The sequence below is a fragment of the Lissotriton vulgaris genome, chromosome 5 (assembly GCF_964263255.1).
Source record: "Lissotriton vulgaris chromosome 5, aLisVul1.2, whole genome shotgun sequence".
NCBI lineage: Eukaryota > Metazoa > Chordata > Amphibia > Caudata > Salamandridae > Lissotriton > Lissotriton vulgaris.
In genome coordinates, this window is record NC_141693.1 from 1,415,023,182 (window position 1) to 1,415,049,669 (window position 26,488).

The 26,488-nt window shown below is 42.5% G+C and overlaps 1 protein-coding gene across 1 annotated transcript in view; it reads left to right on the top strand.

The window, feature by feature from the left end:
- KCND3 (potassium voltage-gated channel subfamily D member 3) overlaps positions 1–26,488 on the top strand; it is a 950,457-nt gene that overhangs the window by 832,384 nt on the left and 91,585 nt on the right. The window contains exon 4 of the mRNA XM_086920365.1: positions 14,197–14,298. Coding sequence (XP_086776491.1) covers positions 14,197–14,298 — 102 coding nt within the window. The remainder of the gene's footprint in view (positions 1–14,196; positions 14,299–26,488) is intronic.

The window sequence follows — 26,488 nt, forward strand, 5'->3', positions numbered from 1 at the left end:
GCAAATGTGGCGCACATGAATATTCAAGAAATCAAATACTGTGAGTCACTTACACCATTAACAAGCATGAATCAGTGTTTTAGGACCCATGTGATAACCTTGGATGAGCTCTCTACCGAATGCGGTTTCCAGAGAGTGAGGACTGCTAATGATGAAGCATGACACCTGGTGGTGTGTGAGGACATTCCTTCACATTTTCTGATATGCCCAGTGAGGGTTTAAAAATGAATGCAAATGGCAGATTCGGAACGTTTTCGATATCTGCAGGTCCGACATGCACTGCAAACAGTGCTACCCCATGGTTCCTCCCCACCAGATAGCTCCCTGCTGGAAGACAGGCTACTGGATGGACATATGCCTGACAAAGCTATCTCGCTAACATACCGAAAGCGTATCAATAATATTGAAGACCCCCTGTTGTCACTAAAAGAAAAATGGACTGGGGATGGCATCTAATTAGATGATGAAAGCTGGCAAATGGTAGTCTCCTCCTTCAAAACAGTAGCTATCCCGGTGCGTCTCCGCCTGGTGCAACTAAAGATCCTGCATAGAATTTACATAACAGGTCCCCAACTGACACACATGGGCGGACCGGCGGATGGGTCTTGTAGGAGGGGATGCACCCAACCAGGCACGTTCATGCACATAATATGGCATTGTGACCTACTCCAGGAATACTGGTGCAAAATACACGATATAATAGGGGAAACGTTAGAGGTCGAAATTCAACCAGAGGCCCTTAGATGCCTCCTTAATATTTGGGAACCCACTGATCTCAACACTCACACCACACAATGGGCCACACTCGGCTACATGGTCGCCAAAAGAATTATAGCCCGGCTCCGGGGGGCTTCACATGCACCTACGATCACCGACTGGAAAAAAGACCTAGATTGGTGTATGCTGAGGGAGAAGACTATATACATGACCTGAGGATGCCCCCGAAACTGGTCCAAGATTTGGACCCCCTGGAACGAATACCGTGGTAATATATGCACTCCCCCCTGTATTATTGATTGTGATGATTCCCCCTCCCCGTGATTTCCAATACACTATCCAACTGTATCTGTACACATATTTGATTTCATTGTATTCCCCACTATTGACTTTTGTGATACTGTACCTTTGTTTTTTCGAGTCTGTTTAATAAAAAGAATTTAAAAAAATGAATGCAAAAGCCAAGTCTAATATGTTACAAAAGGGACGATGGAAAAATTAAAATGTTGTCAACGTACACGACTACAAATACATTGATGTATTCTCTAAGGAGGCAGTTCACAAAGTGAAGGAAGGTGGCTGAGGGACGTTGCACAATCAGAAGGGCATAGCCTGGTATTCATAGAGTCCAAATGTAGTCATAAAGGCCAGCTTCCACTCAACGTCTTTCTGAACCTACAGCAAGTGGTAGGCCCCATGATGATCAGGTTTTATGAATATCGTGGCTCAGTGAATTTGATCCAACACAGTCGGAATAAGCTTTAATGAGTAACATTTTTTAATGGTTATGTGGATCAGGGCCCTGCAATTAATGCAAGTTCATAATTTATTGATGTTTTTGCGGATGAAGAACAGCGTGATGACGGTGGGGTCTTAAAGAGTCTGCTGAAGCTGTAGGCTAGTTTTTTAGGCAGATAGTCCTTCTAGTGATTATTTTCTTTTTCATTGAGTGCATATATACTGCTGCAATTAATTTTCCTATGAGGAGGTAGTGTTTCGGCCTTTTGTTCACTGAATACCTTTCGATAATGTTGATAACACTGAGGGAGGTGAGACAAGGTTAAAGTAGCTACTCAGATTCTGGGCATTTTTGGCGGTACCGTGACTGGAGAATTTTCTGTGGGGACCTTTAGTGAGGTACAAAATGTTTTACAATAAGCAGACAAAAAGGTAAGTGTTCTACAGTGCCAATCTATAGTTGGGTTGTGTTCTGTTAACCATGGAATGCCCCAAATTACTCTGTAATCTATAAGATCTAATTGACAAACTTCAGAACAATTGTCAGGTCCTATCATAGCTAATTTGATAGTTTAATGGGTTATTTGCCCAGACGAAAGTTGGGAGCGGTCCACAGGACAAGCCCGTTTTATACATGCCTTGCAAACTATAGGGTATGGTGCGGCCGGGAAAACACCCAGTCACAAAATTTACCAGTGGACTCAGCCAGCATTACTGAAATGTTACTGAGATTGAAAGACGGACTCCTAAATGATAAGTTTATGGTTACATGCACTGCAACCAATTGTGAACTATTGGTAGCTATTCCTTTGGTTGGTACTAAGGTCTTGGAATTCCTTTGGGGTTTCCTGGTGCAGTTTCATACGAAGTGGCCCTCCTGGCTACAATATAGACAGAGGTTGTTGAAGGGTCCTTTCTATTTCTCTGCTTTAGAGAGAAGACAAAGGATTGTCCCTATCTGCATAGGTTCCGGGAAATCTGTATCTGTTTTTTACTTCCGGCCACATTATGAGTCTGGGCTCTGTCAGAGGGACCTTTCACTCTTCTTCCTTCCCCTTTACACCAACGGTTCAACTGTAGAACCAGCAAGATTAAAGCATCACAGTTAATGGGGCGATCAAGCACTTGAGCCAACATGTCCTTGAGCTTGTTGCGAACACCTCCAGCCAGTCTATCTCTACCACTAGGCAATTGAATTGAGCGAGATAAGTTAGAGGATCCTGATTAGCTTCCCAGAAGTTTTAGAAGCGCCTGTCAATAGTTTGGGTCGTAGTGTGATGATTAAATATGCACCAGAGATCAACCTCAAAGTGATCAAAGGAATAGAGGAATGCATTTCATCAGAGACTAAGGATTTCACTTCTGCGTGATGGCGCTGTTTTTAACACTGACGATTCAAGTCCCGCCTCAGTGGGCGTGGCCAACAGGCATCTTGGTCCTTGTAGTGCTGATTGCTTCCCTAGTGGGTCAATCGTCAGTGTTAAAAACAGCGCCGGACCAAAAAGGATAATTAGCAGGCATTTTTCATCACTCGTACACGGCAGCCTCCAATATAGAATTGAAGCATATCTACCTACTGTGGGCCCTTCCTTAGCGGGCAGCTTTTTGATGTATATATATATATATATATATATATATATATATATATATATATATATATATATATATATATATATATATATATATATATATATATATATATACCACCCCACCCCTTCTGGTGAGGTATCCTCACTGAGACACCCCTCTTGTTTTTGTTGTATAGCGGCTGGTCCAGCCGCAAGGATGTCCCGCTGTTTCATTCATGCGGATCCCTGGTGCACGCAACAGCCGCACCCTTTGGACAAAATGGGGCCTCGCTGTCCAGGACATAATACAGGAGCACAGCAGTTTCCTTTTTTACCTCCACCCACCTTGGAACATTATTGACTTTACTTTTTCCACTTGGTTTGATCGTTTTGCAATATGTTGCACCCACTGGGGTTTGTTATTTGATCCATAGTCCTAGGCAATCATTTTATGGACTATCAAGACCAAGATGCCTTGCGCTTATTGGGGAGGGACTTTCTGAATAAATAAGATGGATATTAAAAATGGCTGCATTTGTAATTCACGTTTGCCACTGATGAAGAGCGCATTAATGCTCGAAACGCGTTTGGCTGTGATGGAGGCATGACGGTATCCTGCCAGTCCTGCTGCTGGCGGTGGTGTGCTTAACCCCTTCTGGTGAGATATCCTCACCGAGGCGACCATATTATGCACCTTAAGTCTACACATTTCAGATCAAGAAGTAATTTATATATTTTTCAAAATAATTAACGTTTTTATTTGGTAAGAACAAATACCACACAATAACTAATAAGCAACTAAAAGGAGTAAGACTGTGAAGCTTTTTCAATAAAAAAGCATATGAAAACTCAGAAGATAAAATTTTCAACTGAACATTCCACATCAAGATATATTCCCCTGTGTAACTATTTTGAAGCTTTTTTCAGCAACACATATTGATTTTTTTCTAGCTAAAGCCAATGCTCTTCAAGAAAAAAAATGAAGTTGCTGTTAGTTTGTTTTCTACAATATGTCTTTTTTTTTGGTGTCTTGGCTATGGGATCTAATAGCATCGAGCAGAGCCCAGAAGCGATAAACTGATGAGCAAAATCTGACTCCATCGTTCAGAGAACCATATGTTATAGAATGACAGGATTTTCTCACCAGCTAAGTTTAAAACAAAATAAAGTTTGAGAGCAGCAAGTTCACATCATTGCACAATAAGTGTACTTGAAAATTTAAGGCCTATAAGTTTTTCAAAGTTGATGTGAACTTGAGGAGCCTGAAAGAAAGTCTATTTTCAATGTCATTTTAAAACTTTCTTTAATAGAAACTCAAATGTAGAAGTTTGCACATTGCTCTTTATTCTGTGATACCCGAGGAAACATTGTCATAAAAATGTCCTTCATTGATAAAGAAAACCTATGTTACATATTATGATTGAGCAAATGAAGTAAAGTTATTGTAAATGTTTTTAGATTTTCTTTTACGGCAACCATGACAGAAGCAGATTTACTTTCTTTGTCAAGGCTGCACACTGTGTTAAGCTTCAAAAACTGGCATTCCACCTCAGATCATTTAGTTCCAAAACAACATTGCATGCTCGTAGCTAATGAGTCTATTTATTCCCAGATTCAGATTTCCTAAATGGTGAAGGCTATCCCTTCAGGGCCTTAATGTATAATTTATATGGATAATAGACAATTGTGATTTAGAGTGATCTGTTATTTCCATTATTACTTATGGTTTTGAATTTTTCAAGTAACAATATTTGTATATTAATTAAAAATAATTCCCAATTAACTTTCATTAGCATAGATTTCTTAAAATTAACCTTTTACTCACTCGTCATCTATCAGGATTTGGAATTTACTTTTAAGGTGTTATATTAGGTGTATGAGAGGTATTGCATCTTTGTGGTGATCTCTGATCCTCTCTTTTTCCCTCAGCCTGTCTCTGTGTTTCATGCCAGCAATCATCCGATGAATTGAAGTTAAAACACTTCTAGCCCCAGATTCTGTGGCATGAAACCACTGAAAGGACTAATTAACAGACAAAAACGTATCTCCGAATGTGATGGTATTTCTTGAGATCACAGCCAATCGTAATAAAAATAGCATTAAATATAATATTATTTAGCAAAATATGTCTGCCAGTTAAGACAGATCATGCCATTGAGTGCAGTGCTTCCAAAAGAATGCTAATTAGTAGGCGTTCACTTTAACTTACTGTTTCTACCCTTGAAGCCCAGAGAGACCACATTTGACACACCAAAGATCTCACTTTTCCTTGTAAATGACACGGATTTAGAAACTGATTTAAATATCGGCGGACAGGTTACTCTGTCACAATGGGAATGGATATCCATCCGCCGAAATCTAAATCCCATATTATCCTATTGGATTTAGATTTCGGCTGATGGGATATCCATCCCTGTTGTGATGGAGTAACCTGTGCGGCAATGTCTAAATTAGGCCCAAATTGACTCAGCTGCCAGTGTGACTATGGAGTCCACATAAGTCAGACCCCCCAGGATATAGCGGCATGGATTCGCAAATTTAGCGGCACAAATATGGAAATTTAGCGGCACAAATATGGAAATTTAGCGGCATTTTAGCGGCACTTTATTTTACTCATAAACATTCATTTTCAGCCTTAAATCAATGGAAACTGTTTTAGCTGAGTATTCCACTTTGATTAGGCAATCTGGAATATGGAATAGAGGAAGCAGCCCACAGGTTATGGCTGTTATCCCTTGGAAATGCAATTCTTCATCTGCCAGTTTGGCTAAACAGAAGTGTGAGGTCTAAAATTTTGTGTCACATTTTGTGATGTCAATTCCTGTGAGGTCATGGGTCTTGATGCCACTTCCTGTGATGCGACGTGCCATGTCGCGCTCAATGATGTCACTCAATGTGATGTCACGCGCTATGCTGCCTAACTTGGTTAGACCCCCCACTTCTGTTTTTTAGGACCTGCTAAATTATAAATTTTCCTTCCTTCCAGAAACTGATGAGGAACTTCTGATTTCTCTAGGATCCCTGTCACTGATGAATATGTGAGGTAGTGTTCCAGTAGTACTGATTCTCGAGCACCACTAAGTGATCTTCTGTGTTCTTACCAGAGTGCAAGAAGCTTGCTTGAGAGTCCAGATTTACTGTTACTTCTATTGTCCAGTTACCCATATGATTTATTATCCATTTAATAAATACAGACGTTTACGAAAGGAGGAAAAGGGATCTGCAGCATTGTGGTTTCCCTCACTGATTGTTAGGATAACTGAATCGACCTTCCAAGACTTTGTTACATATTTGTCCTTGCCAGCTACAGCTTAATGAAATGCCATAAAACAACAGTAAAACCATAACAGACTACCCAAGTGACTCTCCTGTCTGTGTGGGATCCAATGGTTCTCTTATATTTCCCAATCCCCCCTTAATAGAGTCCAAAGCAGTTACTATTATTCCCACTCAATGTCATCATGATTGCTCTGAACATTGGGCTAGGGTAATTGATGAATTAGGAGAAAAACAGCGTTTTATGGATACCAAAGGCAAACGTTTTTTTTTTTTAAAACATTCCATTGGTTTTCTACACAAAATCGAACATTTTGTTCCACTACTGAAAAAGCATACTCATTCCGGTTAAATGCCAAGAAGGCCTTTTTAACAGGCTTAAGCCCTCATTGAGAGTTTGTCAGAACAGAGTTGGTTATTTACCACGTGATAAATAACATTACACCATGGTCATATATTTATCACATTTGGTAAATACTTACTATTCCGAGTTAATAAAAGGAAAATTACACAACAAGCTTGATTGTTTCTTAACACACCAAATTCTAATGTTTTGCACCCCTCCTCCACTCCGCAACCTTTTCACCTGATAAATTTCAGCAGGTTTGACCTTACAGAATTTAACATGGGTAAACTGCGATTTTGTGTTAATTATCACACAAATTACAATTCAGCTTAATAAATGAAATATCTGGCAATTTAAGTATCATAGGTATACAATTGGTGCATGGACAGATGCAGATATAAAAACCTACACATAAATGAAAGTGCATCAATCAATGAACAGACACCATACCACCTGTCAGGAAGTCCAGTCTAGGTTGAATTTACTGAGTTATCCTTACATTCAACTGAATGTGGCTCGAGCCATGATTTTTACATAAAATGTAACACTCCTGTCACCTATGTTGAGCAAGACCACCCATGGAAACAATACGTAATCACCTTAGAATTAACCTCCTTAATAAGTGATAAGAATGATTTGTGTTAAAATATGTGAGCTAGTCCACAAAGCATTTGACAGGACTCCAGTATTAGAAGTTGAAGAAAACACCACCTTCTTTTAAGAAGTATGGAGAGGAAACTGACCTACAAGAAGTCATTAATTGTTTTTTTTTTAAGTTAACTGCCAGCATTTCAAGGGAGTCCTAAGAGCACACAACTGCTTCAAGGTAGCCACTTGTCTTTGTCAGGGTCATTAAACCCCTCATGTATTGTAAAAGAGAGAATTTTACATGATTATGTGTAATGGTGTATATTTCTTTCAAATGTACAATCTTACGTTGCAATACAAATTATTCCCAATCCTTAGCCCGATTGATTCTCTGCCAATTTAGTGAAAGGCAAACAATAGTTTAAGAAGTCATCTTTAGGTTTTGAGTCACACTGCTGTGGTCGCTGCCTGTGGATTTAAAAGAACGTCTGTAAACTGAACTAGAAACATATGTGAAACATGGGGTCCAGGTCATGGAATCCATCACCCCATCTTTTCTGCTGCTTTTGCTATCGTAGTTGTTCAGCAATAGTGAAATATCTTCATTCAAAAACAGTGGTGCCATCGAGAAAATGTCGAGAAGGCGAGGAAGCGTTCAGGACAGGCATTTTACACATGCAGTATTCAGGTATTTCAACTGTGCTGCGATGCACTGTGCAGCCCACAACGAGGCGCTTCACAGGTCGTAACCCCCCCCCCCCCCCCTCCAGCCATAAAAGCCTCATTAACAAGTGAAAGGTCATTTAATGACCTGTGAAGTACTCGCGGCTAGCAGCTCAAAAATGGACTGTCTGTGTGTGTCCCGGGAAGCTGCTGACACACACGAGTGGGGGGGAGGCGGCGCACAGCCAATAAAAGGCATAATATCGCGGCCAATATGCTTATTATCGCGGGCATCGCGGTAATCTGCCGATTTCGCAATTTTTTCGTGAATCGCGAAATCGCGATAAACTGGAGGGTCTAATAAGTGCAACTCGTGACAGTGTAGCACGTTACTCGATATATCCTGTGGACCTAATACACCTTTCATCTTGCCCCCCCCCCCACAATGGCCATTTCTAGTTGCATCTTAAACTGTGCAGTCTGTAATGTGTTTCTCATCTCCGATAGCTATTCAGATACTGCACTAATCTTAATTGGGCCTGGAAGTAAACATGCAAATGTTGAGGATTCTTTTTCTCAATCTTGCATCATTTACAATTAGCAACAATATAATTCCAGAATCTAAATTTATTTGATGATGTTTGATGGGTTTTGGGACTCTTTGTGACCTTTGCGATGGTTCACAACTGCTTTCCACTATTTTCACATATCCAGGAAAGGGTAGTAAGAATGGAGCTGAAGAATGGTCCTGGGACTCCTGAAAGTAGCAATGTATCCTTTTCTACATGATAACTCCTGATTCATGGAGTGTTTTCTTTATTTCCAGTAGCCACCACAACACAGAATTGATATTCTTTGGTCAAATGTGAAGGGCTCAGTGTAGATCATATGCATTCAAAACCTTTTAGAGGAACAACCACTATTGAAGTGGAAGTGTACTGACTAAATCAGATGATGACCAAATGGGAGCGAAGGATATTTGACTTCCAGAACCTATTCTCTTCAAGCAGTGTACAGTCAAGTGTTGTGATTCTGTCAGAAAACTGTTCCCTTTGTTTGTCACTAACGCCCTTCCTGGGTATTAATATTAACTATTGAGAGTGTACATCAGAAGCCTTTCATGCACACATGAAGGGAAGAGGGACCCACTCCCACCTGTGCCGGAGTGTACCTGCACGGTAAGGGAGTTGAGGAGATCTACAGGGAAGGCCAATCTTGTTGAGGTCTATGTCGCAAATCCAATATTAACATTGTCATCGATATTGTTCGAGTCGACATTGATTCTGCTGCCTGCATTGAGGGAGACGCACAACGTTATGGATCGCCTCATTCTCTCATTCACTCGCTGCTCTTCGTTAGCAAGTATCAACTCATGCAGCCCACTCTCTGCTTTCCCTCGTAATCGTTCTCATTCAGAAAGCTTCGCCTCTCTAATTTACCTAATGAAAAGATTTCCGCTATCTAGCTGCAATGGCTTTGCGCTACATCCCTTTCCCCCAGCTTTCGAGGACATAATCATAATAGACACATGAAATGGATTCCTGAATTACAATGTTTAGAAGTATTATTTTAAAATATTATCTTGTAAATAACCTGCTGAGCCTGCTGGCTATTACTCTAATTAGTAGCAGTTAATTGCTCGAAATTGTAGTGTGGAAAGCAAATAACTCGTAAATATGGTCTGTAGCTGTCTGCTGCAGCTCCATAACATTTCCATTTCATGGTATTTCATGAGTATCATTTAAAATGTTAATTTATTGCCTGTGTTAGGGCTTCCCCTTGGCAGGCTGCTGAATCTTTGAATAGCTTGGGCCATCAACCAGCTGAAGATGAGAGCCAATGCCTAGAGCAGGAGCTCTATATTCAAACATGATTTACCTTTAACTCCTCACCATCACAAACCGCGTATTCCGCTGAGAGGCCCCACACTACATTAGGGACCTCATCAATGTCCATAGCTCACAACATAGGAGTAGGTCAGAGATCCACCTTTAGGTATTTTGTCGGATCTAATTTAACTGATGCGAGCTGTTTGACTTCCAGAGCAGCCTCTCAACCCAATAAAAAAGAACTCGATGTTTTTCCATTCTCCCTCCTACCTAAATGAGAAACAACTTCCAAGAGAACTAATTGCATATACCAATGAGACTTTACCATTATATCAAAGGACATGTGATGTAATGTGACGTAACATACCACAAAGAAAGAACACATATACCTTGAAATGCCATTCAAATCACATACTAACATACCACATACTAGTAAGTGCAGTGGCGGCTGCCACCAAGTAGCATGGGTGAGGCGGAATGGGGCCATGGTTCAGTGCTCAGACCGGCATTGGGGGCCTGTGCATGTTCCTCACCAGGCTGTGTAATGCAGCCTGATGGGGACATGCAAAGTGTGCATGACTGTTTGGCTGGGCCAAGACGGCCAGCCAAGCAGTCATGCCCACTTATGTGCCCGCCACTGTTCCCCTTGCTGGCTGTGACACAACCAAGTCCCACCCCGCTCGCCCCATAAACCGTAAAAATAAAATGCTCATAACATAGTGTTATCATTTTTTTTCACTGCTGAAAACGCAGTGGGGCAACACTCCTCTGCCTTAGCAGAGGAGCCGCCACTGAGTAAGTTCCATATTATAACATTGACCTAACGCATATCACGTTATGACCAAAGAGAACAAAGTGCGTTCCGTACCATTCCACATAAAGACTTGATAAAATATAACATGGCATAGCCAAATGCATACTATGACATAAAATAACTCAACCACCACCAGCATATAATACAACATAATATGACATGACAAATCATTCCTTATTTTTGCATATATCTGGTATTTTTTCCATCAGATAACTATTGCAGTTATATTAGTGCTCCTGAACCTCATCTCCTCATAATTCTCTAGTGACAGTGCAGATGTTGGACTTGAATTGTTTGAATTAATTAATCCCTATCACAAGACTGGTGTCTGACTGACATGATGTGCCACAGTTGAGTATGTCTGGATGTAGGAATGTGTCCAGCGAACCCACACACCCATGTGCAGAGTGATGCTCAATCAATTGATGTAATTGGTATACTGAACGGATCTATTTTTACTGCTCTCTAAATTTCCATCGTATATTTTCACCTTCTTAGCCCACAAGGGCTATTAATTTTTCTATTAATCGGATTTACTCATATGTTTTTATGTTATCACTCCGATCTCTATTTTCATGGTGGAAACATGTTTATGTGTTTTTATAATGAAGTCAACAATATCAGTTTGCAAAAATATGTTATCCATTAGATCACAGGGCAAGTACTATTTATAATTTTTAACTCCGTATCTACTAACCTAGCCTGACTATGTTATTCAGTATGTGATATTTTTGCCATGCGATATAACGATGCAATATAGTGGGATATGCTGGAAATATAACATTGCCATTTCGTAATTCCAATGCCGATTAACACATGTTTATATAATATGCTAGGTAAATGGACACTGTAAGTAAATACTTCTGTTCATTATGGAAAAAAAGTTTAATGGAAAGTAACAAATCTTCTAATGTGCATTCATCGTTGGTCATTAAAATATTCTGATAGGATCCAGAAACATCAAACAAACAAAAGCAATACTTGTTTCAATAGCTTGTTGCTTCTGTTATTAGACTACTTCAACCTTGAGTTTTCAATAATGTTTACAAACTAACATTAAGTAGTCTAACACCTGAGCCAAACATTGTGCAATGTAAACTCCATTTATGTCATTGAGATAAATGGACGTTTCAAATATTAGAAGGTGGCCACAAAAATCCTAAACTTCAGCCAGAGTAGGGGGCTAGAAGCTCATTAGGATAAAAGAGAAACAATAGAAACTTGAGCAGCAAAGGAGCATATCAAAAACAAGTAGAAGCTAGATATGAGAGAGTTGTGGTTTATCACGAGTGATGGCACATCAAGCTCATTTAGAAATATATAGGAAGGGATAAAAACAGTTGAAAAACAATGGTAGATCCCAGTCAGTGTCCAATATATGTTTTCCTTCTTATTCAAAGGATCTGACTTTGTGCAGTTCGATACATTTAGAATGATAGAGGGAAACCCCTGCAGTGTTAAAAAATAGGAAAGCCCTCATTGAGAAATCTATTAATGGTTTGCACTGTTTTTGCAAAACGTTGGGATCGAAGCCAATTATCCTGCCTCATTTTGTGGCATCCCATCTGGCAAGAGAGGAGATCGTACTCAACAAGTTAGTTATAGAAGATTGCCTTAGACTTCAATATGCTCTAGATACCCCGTGGTTTGCTTATGTGAAAATAACCTGCGAGGAGATTTTATTTTATTTAATGCGATTTTATATAACACGAACATTACCCGAAGGTGTCAGAGCGCTTTACAAAAGAACCAGTTGTGATACATAAGGATTTAGGATTACACGAGTTACATAAAAGATACAAACAGAAAAAAGTTGCAAGTGTACAAGTTGTAAAGTCACACAAGGAACGGGTTGCTGAAACAACTTGGTGCACACATATGATGGCCTTCAACAGTATCTGTACTTTAGCTTAAACAGACAACAGCGACTTGTGCTTGCTAGGTTCCGTTTTAACCTTCTACCTCTGTTGGTGGGATTCCCTGTTAAATGCTGCACTTCATCTCCTCTGAGTCCTTGTCCCTGTGATGGGCAGTCTGTTCGGCCGACCTTCCATATCATGTTTTTGGTCCTTTTAACAAACGCCTAGAAGAAAGTTTTTATTGCCAATTATTAAAGATTTTTTAACGTTTGCCAATGTAGACCTGCTTCAGTTTTTTTCACAACAACTGAACTGCACAGACCTTTGATCAGTTGTATGGCTGCATCTTTTATCTGGCATATACCAAAACTAAGGAATTTTTAATTTATTCTGTAGGTACTGTATTTTATCTTTTTTTAATCTTGTATCCTACCGAAGTGCAGCAAATCAAGCTATTCTTGACTTGACTTAAAGGGGAAACCGTGCAGTGGACCATGCTTAGGACAGGGGACATGCACACTGGCACTCTGGGTGCACTGAGGCAAGGCAGTGTGTTAGAGTGGTGTGGCCTAAAACCACAGCCCAGTGCCCTGCATCACAGCGCTGTCCATCTTTGCTTGAAGACCAGCATCAGGCCGGAGTCCCACTAACTGGGTGTGAGGTTGAGCAGGCTGAGACTGTGGTACAGCCTATACCTCTACAGCTCATGGTATAGGGTGATGGATGGCGGCCTGTCAGTCACATTTGTAAGGGTCGTGAAGTACCTAATATGTGGTGGAAAAAGGGAGTGGGACCCAAGTAGAGGACTGTGAAGGAAAGGAAAATAACTGGGGCCCCTCCTGTCAAGAAAACAGCATCAGGCTCCGTGCAATAGAATACAATATAATGAAAAATTAGGAATATTGCTGCAGAGCGTTTAAAAGAAAAAACTAAATTCAGAGGGTGAGGCTTGGCACGGAGAGCAGATAGAGTAAAGGTAACCAACCGGAGCAGGGCCAAACCTCCAGGACTGTGAAGGCCAATTAAACATTCGTTTGTTCAGCAGAGGTCTGAGGAGGTGCAACAAAAAGCCAGAAATGAAAAAGCCCATGGGAGAGAAGGAGGAAAGGAGAGAAACGCCGACAAACAGAGGGTCAACATACCAAGGGAGGCTTGCTGATGTGCGCTCAGCGGTGACCTTCACATGGTGGAAAGTCCTAGAAGGTGATTCACATTCTCTTTGGGTCTCTGTCATGTGATTTCCTATATTTCCTCTGCTGTTTCCACCACCAGAAAGGTGGAAGAGGAATCATTTTTGATTGGTGTAGGGTAGAATGCTTCTTCTTTTTCCCATAGGTGGCAGCACAGTTAGAGCTCTTAGCAATCTGCCCAGTTCAGCAGATTATGTCCTTTTTCTGTGACATCTGTGTTGGGGCTGCTTCTGAAGGGGATTTTCACTAAATTGCCCTCCACTGAATAAGAAAGTGAACGTAGGTCAACAAAAAGAAGGGCTGGGTGAAAATGCCCTCCCCAAACAAAGGTCAGATACTGGTTAATGATGGTCTACCTTCCACATAGTGAAATGATTCAATTCACCAAAAATATAATTTGGGAATGAAACATAATGAAGCTTTGTTTTACGAGTATATGTTGCATTTATGTTGCTAATTTCGTTCTTAAATGGTGTATGAATATAGTGCAGGTGCATAAATCTGTTTTACAACAAAGGTTTGCGCATCTATTATGTTTCCTGAGACAACCTCAAAATGGCTTGTGTGTTCTGCGGATCTAAAGATGCTGTGTTTTTTTTTTTCTCCAGAAAGCCCGGCTGGCCCGGATCAGGGTGGCTAAAACTGGCAGTTCCACGGCTTACCTGCACAGCAAGCGGAACGGACTCTTGAACGAAGCACTAGAGTTAACGGTAAGCTGGGAGTCACTCTTACCTGGACTCAGGGTTTTAAGTGGGATGAAAAAACTGTGGTGCCTCTCAAAGGAGCGTAGCCAATGTAGTTAAGGGCGTGGCTTAAAAAACACATAAGCTAAAAATCTGTCCTTAGCATAGTGTGCCGCCCAACTTGTATTTTACTGTTTCTGTAATTGCATCCAGATCTAATACAACAAGTAACATCATACCTAAAAGTCATGACTATTGGCTTTATCAATGGTTGTTAGTTGCATAAGATAAATAAGCAGTAACTATGGCTTGTATATAATATTGAAAAAGCTTCCACTTAAAGCCCTGGTGACACCATGACAATGTTGCTGCTCCTGAGTTTCAAAAAGAGAAGGATAAAGCCAGAGAGAAAATGAAACTCTTTAAAGGATCTCCCTTCCCCTACAAGGCTAAGTTAATCACTAGTGAGAAGTGAGCAGTGTGAGCACGCTCACATCGATCGATGTGCCTTCTGTCACTGCAGTCCAGAAAAAATAAACTGCTTGTGCCAGGGCACAAAGCAGAGCCCGATAGAGACCTATTTCGAGGCCCCCTTTAAAAAACTGCCAGTGCTCAGACCCGGTGAGACCCGGCCCACTTAAAGCCCTGCCTGGACTACATTCATTTATGTGATTCATCAGGTGCTAATTTAAAAATGTTCATGAAGCATGCATACACAATTACATCATCTACATTTTTTAATTATTTCTGTGAGAGGTATTGATTCTGTTGTTTGTCTTAGATAAAAATGAAGTTTTCTGCAGGTCTCCATTTTTAAGTCTGCTGTTTCATTAACATGCATGAATGATATTCATTATATGCGGTAGGTGGAAGGGGAGAAGGGTTGAGTAAAACAGAATTCGTCACCCTTAAGTTCTTTAAATATTCTATGTCCCTGACAGGATATGTATTTATCTTTCAGATGTATTTACCTGTTCTCAGTAATTACTGAAAAAAGCACTCTCAATTTTCATGCAGTTGGTACAAATGAAATATCAATCAAAGTGCTGCAAAAGGTCAAGAGCATTCTCTCAACACTTAAGAATATTTCTGCAAACTTCAAGAAAAGAATAGGGTTGCATCAAGTACCTACCAACGTATCTACTAGTTGGCACCGTTTGTTCTCAAGGTTATATCATTTTTATTCTCATAAGAAACGAGTTGTTTCCTATTGAGGCCAGTTGCCGTGCAATCAGTTGAACGAGATGCGGACTAAAGCCATACGAAAGAGCACATTGCCAATTACTTGCCATATCTACAAAAATGGAATTTTTTGTTAGAAAAGCAAAGTTATGTCGATTATGCCGCTTTGAAGATGAGCAGTGTCTACAGAATATTTCCGGGGTAGGTATGCTTCTGTAGTTCACTCATGGAGTACTTGAAATGTATGCAATCCAAATGTGGTCCACATAGGCATCTATCACTGCTGTGTACAACAGTGCAAAACATTGACGCCAACACTGCGCTGCACTACCAACTGTAGCGAGGCCGGCGCCCTTGAACAGGAAAAATCTAAATACTACAATATAATATAATTTTGGGAAACCGCCAAGGTAAACTGCTGGTCCTTCAGGGACAATCCTCTATCATTTGCCACGTTTTGGTCACATCTGGGTCCGTATTAAGCACTGTGGAGAAGTGTGGCTCAATGGTTAGAGCGGCAGACCCTGATGCAGAGGTCTAACCCGGGACCAGGGTTCCATTCCCCACCTTGGCGGGTCTTGGGCTCAAAATTCCACGGACCTGATAATTCTCGCCTCGGTGCCTATTCCAATCATGGAGTCCCACTCTGCAACTCTGGGTAATAGCTTGCTTAATCTCCACAACGGCCCCCACAACCCTAAGGATGCCTGGCCTTCACCCTGGGGGTGCCCAGGAGTGGATGCCTCACAGGGAAAGCCAGGGTTCCACAGGGGTATTTGTACAATCGCCTTGAGACCCTTGCGGGTGAGTAGTGCGCTATACAAGTATCAATTTACATTTACTGTCATTGTTTGCAGCAGGCGCACATTTTAAAAGGTGCGCCCGGCTCAGACACTGCCGATGCGCCCTTTCACAATATATGATATGCCCCCAGAGCAGCCTCAAAGTCGCGCTGCCGTGAGGGCAGTGCATTCATGTGAAATCACGGAGCTGCTGCTGGCAGCTGTACTGTTCTTTCACAGTGCAGGCAACAACCCGTCTGCACTTTAAAATGGGATTAGAGATCCCCTTGTACGCGAGTGCAATCAGTAACTGACCCACCTGCAACAGGATGTCTGGGGCAGTCCATAGGAGCCCCTTTCTTCCCTCCAGAGGGCTGCTCTCAGGAGGTGAACTGTGAGTATGCCCCCAGATATCTTCTTTGCCTCTGTAATATGGCATGGGCGCAGAGGCAAATGAATTTCCTCATTTGCATAAGGCATACCCCTATGCAATTGAGGGAATGCCACCTGAAGATAGCGCCAGCACTTTAAGAGCGCCAGCGCTATCGGTCTTACTGAAGGGGACGCACAGGCGTCTGCTCCTCCTTCTGTAATACCAAAGTGCCCCAGGGGCGCGTAAACAGGCACAAACTCTATTTTAACACTTATTTAAGGTGATTTAAAATGTTTAGGTAGGGTGTCAGTTGTGAGCATGGTTTACAGTGATATGTTACACGTTACTGCATATATATTTGCACCGTAAAAGGGGTGTAGCTTGGCCAGTAAGCTTAGGTGTACGTTTTAGATTTTCCAACAATGGCAGTGGCACATAATGTTAAAATAATGTTTATAAGACAAGCAGAGTGCATTAACCCCTTCGCTGCGGCGGCTATTCCGCCGTAGCGCTAAGGGGTGGGGCGGCCGCGCGGCGGTTCCGTGCTTGTGACCGAACCACTCCATCACGGCTCGTGGGTGAGCTGTGCTTGTGACGGAACAGTTCCATCACGACCCTGCCCGCCCATTAATTCGTCAGCGCAGGCGCGGAATTTGCGCCGCGCAGGCGCGAGCGGGCCGTGACGGAACCGTTCCGTCACAAGCACAGCTCACCCGAGGCTTGTGATGGAACGGTTCCGTCACAAGCATGCAAGGGGTTAAAGGGCTAAAGGGGCAATAGAAACGGAGACAAATGCGGATTGGTAGGGGTACTTAGTGAGAGAAAATGCTCTTTTTTGCATAATAACCAACATTGTTAAAAACCTTCAAGACAGAGGGAATAGTGTGTGTGCATTTTTTTCTGTGTGTAAGTACAAATTCCTGTTGAAATCCGTCAGACCCCCTCACCATACTCGATCGAAAAGTACATGTACCAAACCATTGAGCTGAAAATACATTTATTAGGGGGGTGCAACACCCCAAAAGCTCCCCCCCCCCAGAAGTTATGCTCCTGCATGTGGTATTATACACTTTCTTCTAGCTTCTAACTCAAGGAACGCTAACTTTAATATTAAAAGACAGAACATCTAGATGGAGGCTTAGAAACACTGTCTCCGCTTTGTAGCTTTCTCGCCTGAAGGGTTTCTCCACCGAAGGATAACTATCTAACAAATGGTAGAGAGGAAGCTTGATGGAGAAGATTTCTCAACACATAATGCTTGGCAGTTCCCTTTAACCTCCTTCACCTACATTATGTTACCTCATTATCTTACCTCAATTAGATGTTTTCTAGAGCTATGATGCCATTTTGTGGTGTGGTGTAACAGTACTCAAAATGAGCATCGCAGGTAAAAGTCCATAACTGTAACTTCCCTTGTGAAGATCCACAACTCTTAGAATGTTAATACCAAATATTATCAGATAAAATATAGGTGTACACTAGAAAAAAGGTTTGAGATATTTTCTCTTATGTGCACCATCAGGTCACTACTTCAGAGCTTCTGGAACTCAAGGCAGGGGTGGCCTTAGGCATGTGCAAGCTGTGCACCTGCACAGGGCCGCCAAACCCCAGGAGCCGCCACACCAATATATATCCTTAATATAATAATCCTCTGAGGATGGATACATATTTGGGTGGCGGCCCCTGCAGGGATTTGGCGGCCTCTGGCTCTGTTCCACCTTCCTGAGCTCCGGGGGGGCTCGGCCCCACCCGTACCCCCTCTTCCGGGGCCCCCTACCTACGCTCCCTGCCCAGGGCCGCCATGAGCCTAGAGCCACCCCTGCGTCAAGGGCAACTAAACCATGGTTCTGACATGTATTTCAGATGTTACTGGAACCAAAGAAACAGGATACTGATGCAGATACTAACTTTCCAAGTACCTCCCACGGAGGCATTTGACTTACAGCGGTTAATGCAGTGGCGTGTGGTAAATATTTGATTTACCGTCCTAATTTCTATGCAGGTAAGTACTTAAACAAAAATAACTCAATCGGAAAGAAAGACGCAGAGTCCGTGGTGTTAGAGTTCTTAGGGGTTTTATTCCTTAAAAAGGAATGGTTCTTGAACCGGATATCGGGTTCCTGACACCACTGGGGTTCAGGAAGGGATAGAGCAATGTTTTATTGACAATACATAGCTTTTATACTTAAATCAAATACTGGAAACCAATACAGTAGGCGTAACAGCTGAGAGAAACAAGATAAGAGCACACACGTGTTAGCAATACGTAATCAGAAGGCGTAAACTAGGCGTGAACTAGAAACGTCACATGTAAGTGTCACAAGTAGGTGGGTACATAGCAGAATCTTGTAATGTCAGCAGAAATCTGAGGTCTGGATGCGCGCGCAGCTGCATGACGTGTGATTGACGTGAAACTGGAGGGTGCAGGGGACTTGACATTTACACTAGAGGAAAGAGACAGGAGTCTGGCATGTCAGATCAACTCGTTCCTCTATCATATCTGATATCTGATGTTTGGGAACCATGTTATCTAGGAGGAAAGGTCTCTTGGGCAGAGGCTATTCTATACTGACTGTGAGTGCGTGTATAAGCGTCTACGTGTCTGCATGAGATGCGAGGGGGCATGGGCCTACCATGGTAACAGGAGCTATGAATTACTTGCACGGAGACAGTAAGGCCGGGCCCTTTGCTCTGCAGCTGAAAGGATGTTTACTTGAACTAGTAGGCAGGAATGTATTTTTGAGGAGCGGAGCAGATAATTCGAAGGTTGAATACAGTCTTGGCAGGCAACAGGCTGAGCTAAGCGCCGTGAGCCGCGCAGGGAGTAAGGTAAAGGTCACGGATACAGAGGCAGCCCCAGGCTGAGGCATTCAGAGTCAGAAGGCAGGAAAAGGCTCGATGGCAGAATTCAGGGCCTACTTCGCCTGGGCTGGAAAACGTGTAAAGTATACCACAAAAAGACGTTGGCAAGGCATACTTAGGAACGGAATATTCAACCTGTTCATGGCGGATCTGAAAGAGGACATGTTAACGTTGGACGCAAATGTATTTGCGTCTTCATAGCTGGTACAGGAGGGAAGTTACATGCACTTTAAGCTGGTACATGGAGACGGTGGGGTACACGTTAGGGAACATTTCTTGACCATAAAATTTATATTTCCTCATTCCCTCCTTGTTCCCTACGGACCCTTCATGATATATCGACTCTCATGAATCGATCAGTCTGTTCACGTAACATTATTTGCTCTTCTTTCTTCTTTTCGCGTTTTGAGTGGAAACTTGAATGCGGAATACATGATGTGGCGCACAGACCACAAATCGCCGGCCCACATTGTAGGCACAGGCAGCAACTGAATACTATGAGAAGGGCAATGCCTAGGAAGGATAGGATCTTCCATCCCCAAGCGGTCAACGTTGTCCAGAACCAACCGGACCAAGTCCAGGTGCCTGGATTCTGATGTATCAGACTTGCAATTTTATGAAGGCGTGTGATAGCTTTATACACTGTTGGCGCGTTTTCTGGAATGAAAACACAGCAACTTGACCCGATGACCTTACAGGCTCCGCCCCTATCTGCTAGGATGACGTCAATAACAAGACGATTCTGAAGAACAACAACCCGCATGGCAGATTGTTCCTCTGTTAAGTTACCTAGAGCGGAAGTAGTTTTATTCACTACTGCTTCGAGGGTTCTAGTTAATTTTCGTATCAGTTTACTATTAAAGACAGTACCTAAGTAGGGGAAGAAACCTTTATTGAAATCTGTATATTGTTCCCATGCCGTTTCAGTATAGTCGACAATCGGGAGATCTCTTCGGAGTCTATTGTTTACTAGATTTGTATTTCTATGATAATCTGGAGGGGCCAGGAAAACAGGTGGCAGAAGGAATGCAATGTAACAGGTACCATCCCAATCTGGAGGTAAGCGTATGTATGCGGTATGGCCACAAACAAAGTAGGAATGACGAGTAGCTCTAAATGTAGACCTGCCTTGATCACTGAATTCCACTACAGTAGTGCATTTACTATGACCTAAGTGTACTGAACCATTCTTTCTGACACATAAGTCACCCGTGACTGGTAATACTGACATAGCAGGGAGAACGGGTGCAGCTTCGGATTCAACAGTAAGAATCATGAGGTTAATTGTATAATTACCTAATCCATATACTTAATTTTCTAGATCAGTTCCTGTCCTAGTGGGAAGTCCCTTCTTGTCAGGGTAACAGGCTTGAAGCAAAACTAAGTTCAGGTTTCCCCAAACCCAATTTCCTTCGAAAACAGCAATATCGGAATCTAAAGAATTAATTAATCTAAACCATGCACCACAGGAGCCATTGTGAGTGAACGGGTATGGAAAGAGAGGCAGAACTCCCTTATATTTCTGATAGGGAGGGAGTCGGCCACATATCCAACAGTTTGTAGCATTATTAGTCTGATGGGAGTGATGTATCATACTAATGAAAGTCTGTAAGATAACTCGTGAGGGGGTAATTCACTAAAAGAATGTTCGGCAGTGACATTGTAAGCAGATTGTGTATGCTTGAAGATAGGGTAATATATAGGCAACAATATACTAGCAGCAATAATCAGAAGGCTTAGAAAAAACATAACCAATAATGTCACTATACAGTGACTACGAAGTGATTTACAATATGCACGTTTCTTGAGTTGTCTCTCTCTCTCTCTATCTCGATCTAGGGGATACATGTCAGAAACTAATTTAACCGATTCACCTAGGGGAGGACTTAAACAATTAAACTGTCTGACTTGCTAGACCGTAATTTGGTTTTATACTCCTCTTGCGGAGTTTTCTCTCTCTTGGGAACTTTAAAGTCACTAGAATCGGGGCAGTCCTTTGAGGGGGTGGAAGAGTCAGTTTCTGGCAACAGTTCATTACACTTTTTAATATGACTCGTATGAATCCACCCCTTTCTGCCCTCAACCTTGATTGCAGTCCTCGTTGTCAGAAGGACGAGCTTCGGCTCCTGCCAACGGGGCTCCAGCGGACTCCTCCTATCGAAATTTCGGATCAGTACAGTATCTCCAGGACGGACATCGTGTTGCTTCACATCAGTGTTGTCGGGAAAGGCTGCGGCAACCTGTGAACGACATGATTGGAGTGCAGACATCAAGGAGGCAAGGTAATCTGTCAGCATATTACAATCAACATCAGTTATTTTCTTAGGCATGGTCGTCCCCCACATATTTGGTGGTCGGCCAAAGACCACTTCATATGGGGATAGTCCTGATCTCGAATGTGGGACCATTCTCATGTAGAATAGTGCAACTGGCAGGGCGACTATCCAGTCGACCCCTTTCTCTTTACATATTTTGGCAAGACGTGTTTTCAGTGTCTGATTATGCCTTTCTACAAGGCCAGCTGCCTCGGGATGTCTGACGCAATGGAATTTCCACTGGTATCCTAGCAGGAGCGAAACCTGCTTCATGAGTTCGGACGAGAATGGCTGTCCGTTATCTGAGTACACAATACGAGGCAAGCCGTACCGTGGGAAGAATTCTCGAACCAGCTGCCTGGCAGTGGTCGGAGCAGTGTAATCTGGGACTGGATATGCTTCGGTCCAACGGGAAAGTGCACAAACAACTACGAGGACATACTTGAATCCTCGACATCTGTCCATCTGGATATAATCCATCTGGAGGACTTCAAAAGGGTGATCGGGAGGATGAAATCCACCTTGCTCTACAGGGACGCTTTTACCTGGATTGAACTGACAACAGATCATGCAAGTACGCACTTTCTGTTTTGCTGCTGCTCGTAAATGTTTGTTGTACCAGAGATTCTGTAAACTGTCTAACATAGCTTTTTCTCCTGGGTGTGCTGGACTATGTGCAGTATTTATTATGACTTGAACCATAGAGTCGGGGAGAAACCATGTAGATTTTCCCTTCGTCATCCATCCCTGATCTGTCTGGATCCCTCCTAGTTCAGTCCATTTCTTGATTTCATCTGAAGTGGCATGTGTCTGAATATCGATTACATCTAGTGTGGGATCTTTAACTGTCATACAATGTGTCGGCACTATGATCTTTGTTACATCAGTTGTCTGGGTGTGAGTCAATGCTGTATGTTTTGCTGTTTGGTCTGCCAGGTCGTTACCCTGGGAAATAGAGTCTGTAACTTTAGTATGTGCTTTACACTTCATGATAGATATGCCTGAAGGCAGATGTATTGCTTCTAACAGTGCTTGAATAAGGGGACCGTGTTGAATCTTGGCACCATGAGAGGTCAAGAAACCTCGTTCCTGCCATAACACTCCGAAGTCGTGTACGACTCCGAAAGCATAACGTGAATCAGTGTATATGTTAACATTTCTGTTCTTGGCTAGTATACAGGCTCGGGTCAGAGCGATGAGCTCCGCTGCTTGAGCAGACAGTGTGTCAATACGATGTGTTTCTTTGACTTCGGTTTCAGTGGTCACTGCATACGCGGCTACTAACTCTCCTTTGTTTGTTCTCATACATGAACCATCCACGTAAAGTGTCAGGTCTGGATTTGTCAGTGGGACATCTGTTAAGTCTCGTCGGGGCTTTGTTACTGCATTAATGATCTCTATACAATCATGCGGGGCTGAATCTGTCCTAATCGAGGGTAACAATGTTGCAGGATTTAGAATGTTACAGCGTCTGATTTCTATGTGTGGCTGGAATAGCGTTAATTCATAACCTGTCAGTCGTGCTATAGTCAGGTGTTGAGTCTGCGTTCGGTTTAGAAGGACCTCTACAGAATGTGGAACTTGTACTGTCAATGGATGTCCTAATACTATTGAATTGCTCTGTCTGATTGCTAGAGCTGTCGCTGCCACTGATTTTAAGCACGCAGGCAGGGCTTGGGCCACTGAATCCAATGTACTTGAAAAATAAGCACAAGGCTTATGTGAACCTGCTTGATCTTGTGTGAGGACAGACAACGCTGTACCATCACGTTCTGTAACAAAAAGTGTAAAAGGTTTGCTGTAACATGGTGTCGCTAAAACTGGTGCTTGACATAAAGCTTTCTTTAATTCCTCAAAAGCCTGTGTATGTTCCTGAGTCCAAGGGAGGGCAGTCGAAGTCGCTGCCTCCTGTGTTGTCAACTGAATGAGTGGTTTGGCTAGAAATGCATACTGAGGAATCCATTGTCTGCAGTACGAGGTGAGGCCTATAAAGGCCCGCACTTCCTTTTGTGTCTGGGGTTGTGACATGTTTACAATTAACTGGATGCGATCAGGAGTGAGCTGTCTCCCCACTTTGGACAGCAAGTGACCCAGGTACACAACTTGCTGAACACAGAATTGTAGCTTCGAAGGAGACACCTTGTGTCCCTTGTCGGCCAGAAAATGTAAAACTGTCAGTGATGCTTGTTCACATTCGGGTTCACTTCGTGCGGTGATCAGCAGATCATCGACGTACTGTAGTAAGGCAGTGTTAACTGGCATTTGGATACTGTCAAGTTGTCTTTTCAGTGCTTGGCTATAGATGCTGGGGCTTTCTGTGAATCCTTGAGGTGCGCGTGAAAATTTGAAACTTCGGCCATTTAAACTGAATCCGAAGAGATATTGGCTCTCTGGATCAATGGGTACACTGAAGAAGGCGTTCTTGAGGTCAATTACAGTGAAGAACGTCGCTTCTGAATCAATAGCAGTCAATAAGGATGAGATGTCGGGAGCCACAGGATACTGTGGAACAATGCATTTATTCAGTTCTCGTAAATCAATCACCAGCCGATATACTGGCGGTGCATTGGGATCAGTACGTTTAAGAATCAGAATGATAGGGGAATTACAGACATTGGAGTCGGTTTCTACGACCACTCCTTGGGCAATCAGCTCTTCAATGATTTCCAGTAAAGCCACTACAGCATCGGGTGGTAACTTGTATTGTCTGATTCGTGGTAAAACAACTCCTGGTTTGAGTGTAACACGGTATGGTGTGATGTGCATGCAACCTACATCGGTTGGGCCTTGTGCCCACAGGTGTTTCGGTACATTTTTCAATCTGACATCAAACTCTCGTAATACATAGTGACCCTTAAAGTCACGCAGAAAAAGTCTAACACCTTCCGGAGAACAACATATCACTGCTCCTAGAGCCTTCAATGTTTTGATACCTAGCAAGTTTTCTGGACATGATTTCGTGAGTAACAAGTCTGTAACACGTGATAATGGACCTACTGCTAGGGGGACAGGTTTCGATACTTCGTTTACAATAGGCTGTCCTGAAAAACCAAGGGAAACATTCTGTGAGCCTGAGAGGGGTGCCCCTGGGACTTCATCATGACTGATCGTTGTGCGGCTTGCCCCTGTGTCAATTAAAAACTTTCTGTCTTTTCCCAATACTTGACTGTGTACATAAGGACCCTCTTGATCTACAGGAATCTCAATAAGAGGCAAGCCAACCTCCCTCTCTAGGCTGTTTCATGTGTATCGCTGATAATCGGGGTAATCAGATTGGGCATACTGGCACATCTGCTGTGAAACTTGCTGCGTCGCGGCAATGGGCTGTGGCTGTGATACCGCTGTGGTTTGTACTGTATGTGGTGGAGCATGCATAGGCTGTGTATTCTGTGAAGTCTGTTGCTGAACCTGGTCTTGTCTAGGCTGACGCGGTCTTTCTTTAGTTTTACCTGTTGCTATATTGTGTTTCAGGACTGAACATTCATGCACATAGTGACCTGGCTGTTTGCAATAGTTGCATGTCCCTTTAACGGGAGCTGCTGAATTACCTGTCTGGGTCGCTCCCTTTCTTTGACCGTCGGCTGGAACCGACTGGGCCACTAACAATTTCATTTTTTTGTGTCTTTCATACGTCTCTGTTCGTGATCCTGTTCTTCTCTAATTCTGTTCTGGTGATATTGTAACATTTGTAACATCTGGGATGGCGTATTTGCTTGCCATGTACTTTCAACTTTATATACACGGTTCTTAACTTGTGTCAGGGAATTCTCTACTAATTTTGTTACAAAAAGATGTGGGTATGACTCGCTACCTGGTTTCAGGCCACTATTAATAATGAAACATTTCTCAAATCTTGAATAGAAGTCACTAGTATCTTCATCGTGTTTCTGTTTACAGGCTGAGATTGCGTCCCAGTCTTCCTTTTTAGTTGTCAATAATCTTGGCAAAACCTGTACTATTAAACCTGGTAATGCTTTAGCTTTGTCCCCAAGGCCTAGCCCTGGAGTACGACCTTTTTCCTCGTCTTCTATTTCAGTCCAAATAATCTTTTTATCTCCCACCTCCCATTCTTTCTCCTTGAGTTTCTCGTAAATGCCGGTGGGCAGTAGTACTTTTAACAATTTCATAATATCCGTATACGTGTAATCTCCCATGAGTAACATGTCTTTAAGTTCTCGGTGAAAACCTGCAGGGTCTTTATCATGACAGGGTACTAGTTTCTTCATTTCTAACAATTCCAACTTCGTTAAAGGTGTGTACACAAACACACGTTCCAAGGTATTATTGGCATTCATAACTGGGTGTACTTCTCGTAAAGGATTCTGCCTGTCAAAATGAAACATTTTTCTTTCTGGGGGCGGAGCTGAAACATATTTTGGGCCTAAGAAAGCGTTATATCTGTGCCGTTGTTCTATAATTATTTGGATTAACTTGGTACTTAGGCCTCTCCATCTATTCATAAGCAGTGCTTCTAATGTATCAGGCAAGGGACCTGGATCAGAATGTTGTTGTCTGTATAACGTGATGAGATGCTGAATCATGTATATACCAGCTAATTTCTGCTCGTCTGGGGAAAGGTTCAGAAATGTCTGTGCTACTGTATCATCGTTGTATGTGCTAGGGTTGTCAGCCCATAGGACTGCTGACCGGGCTAGTTCTTGTTCATCCATAGAATTGAGTACATGGTACCCCATTTGTTCTTG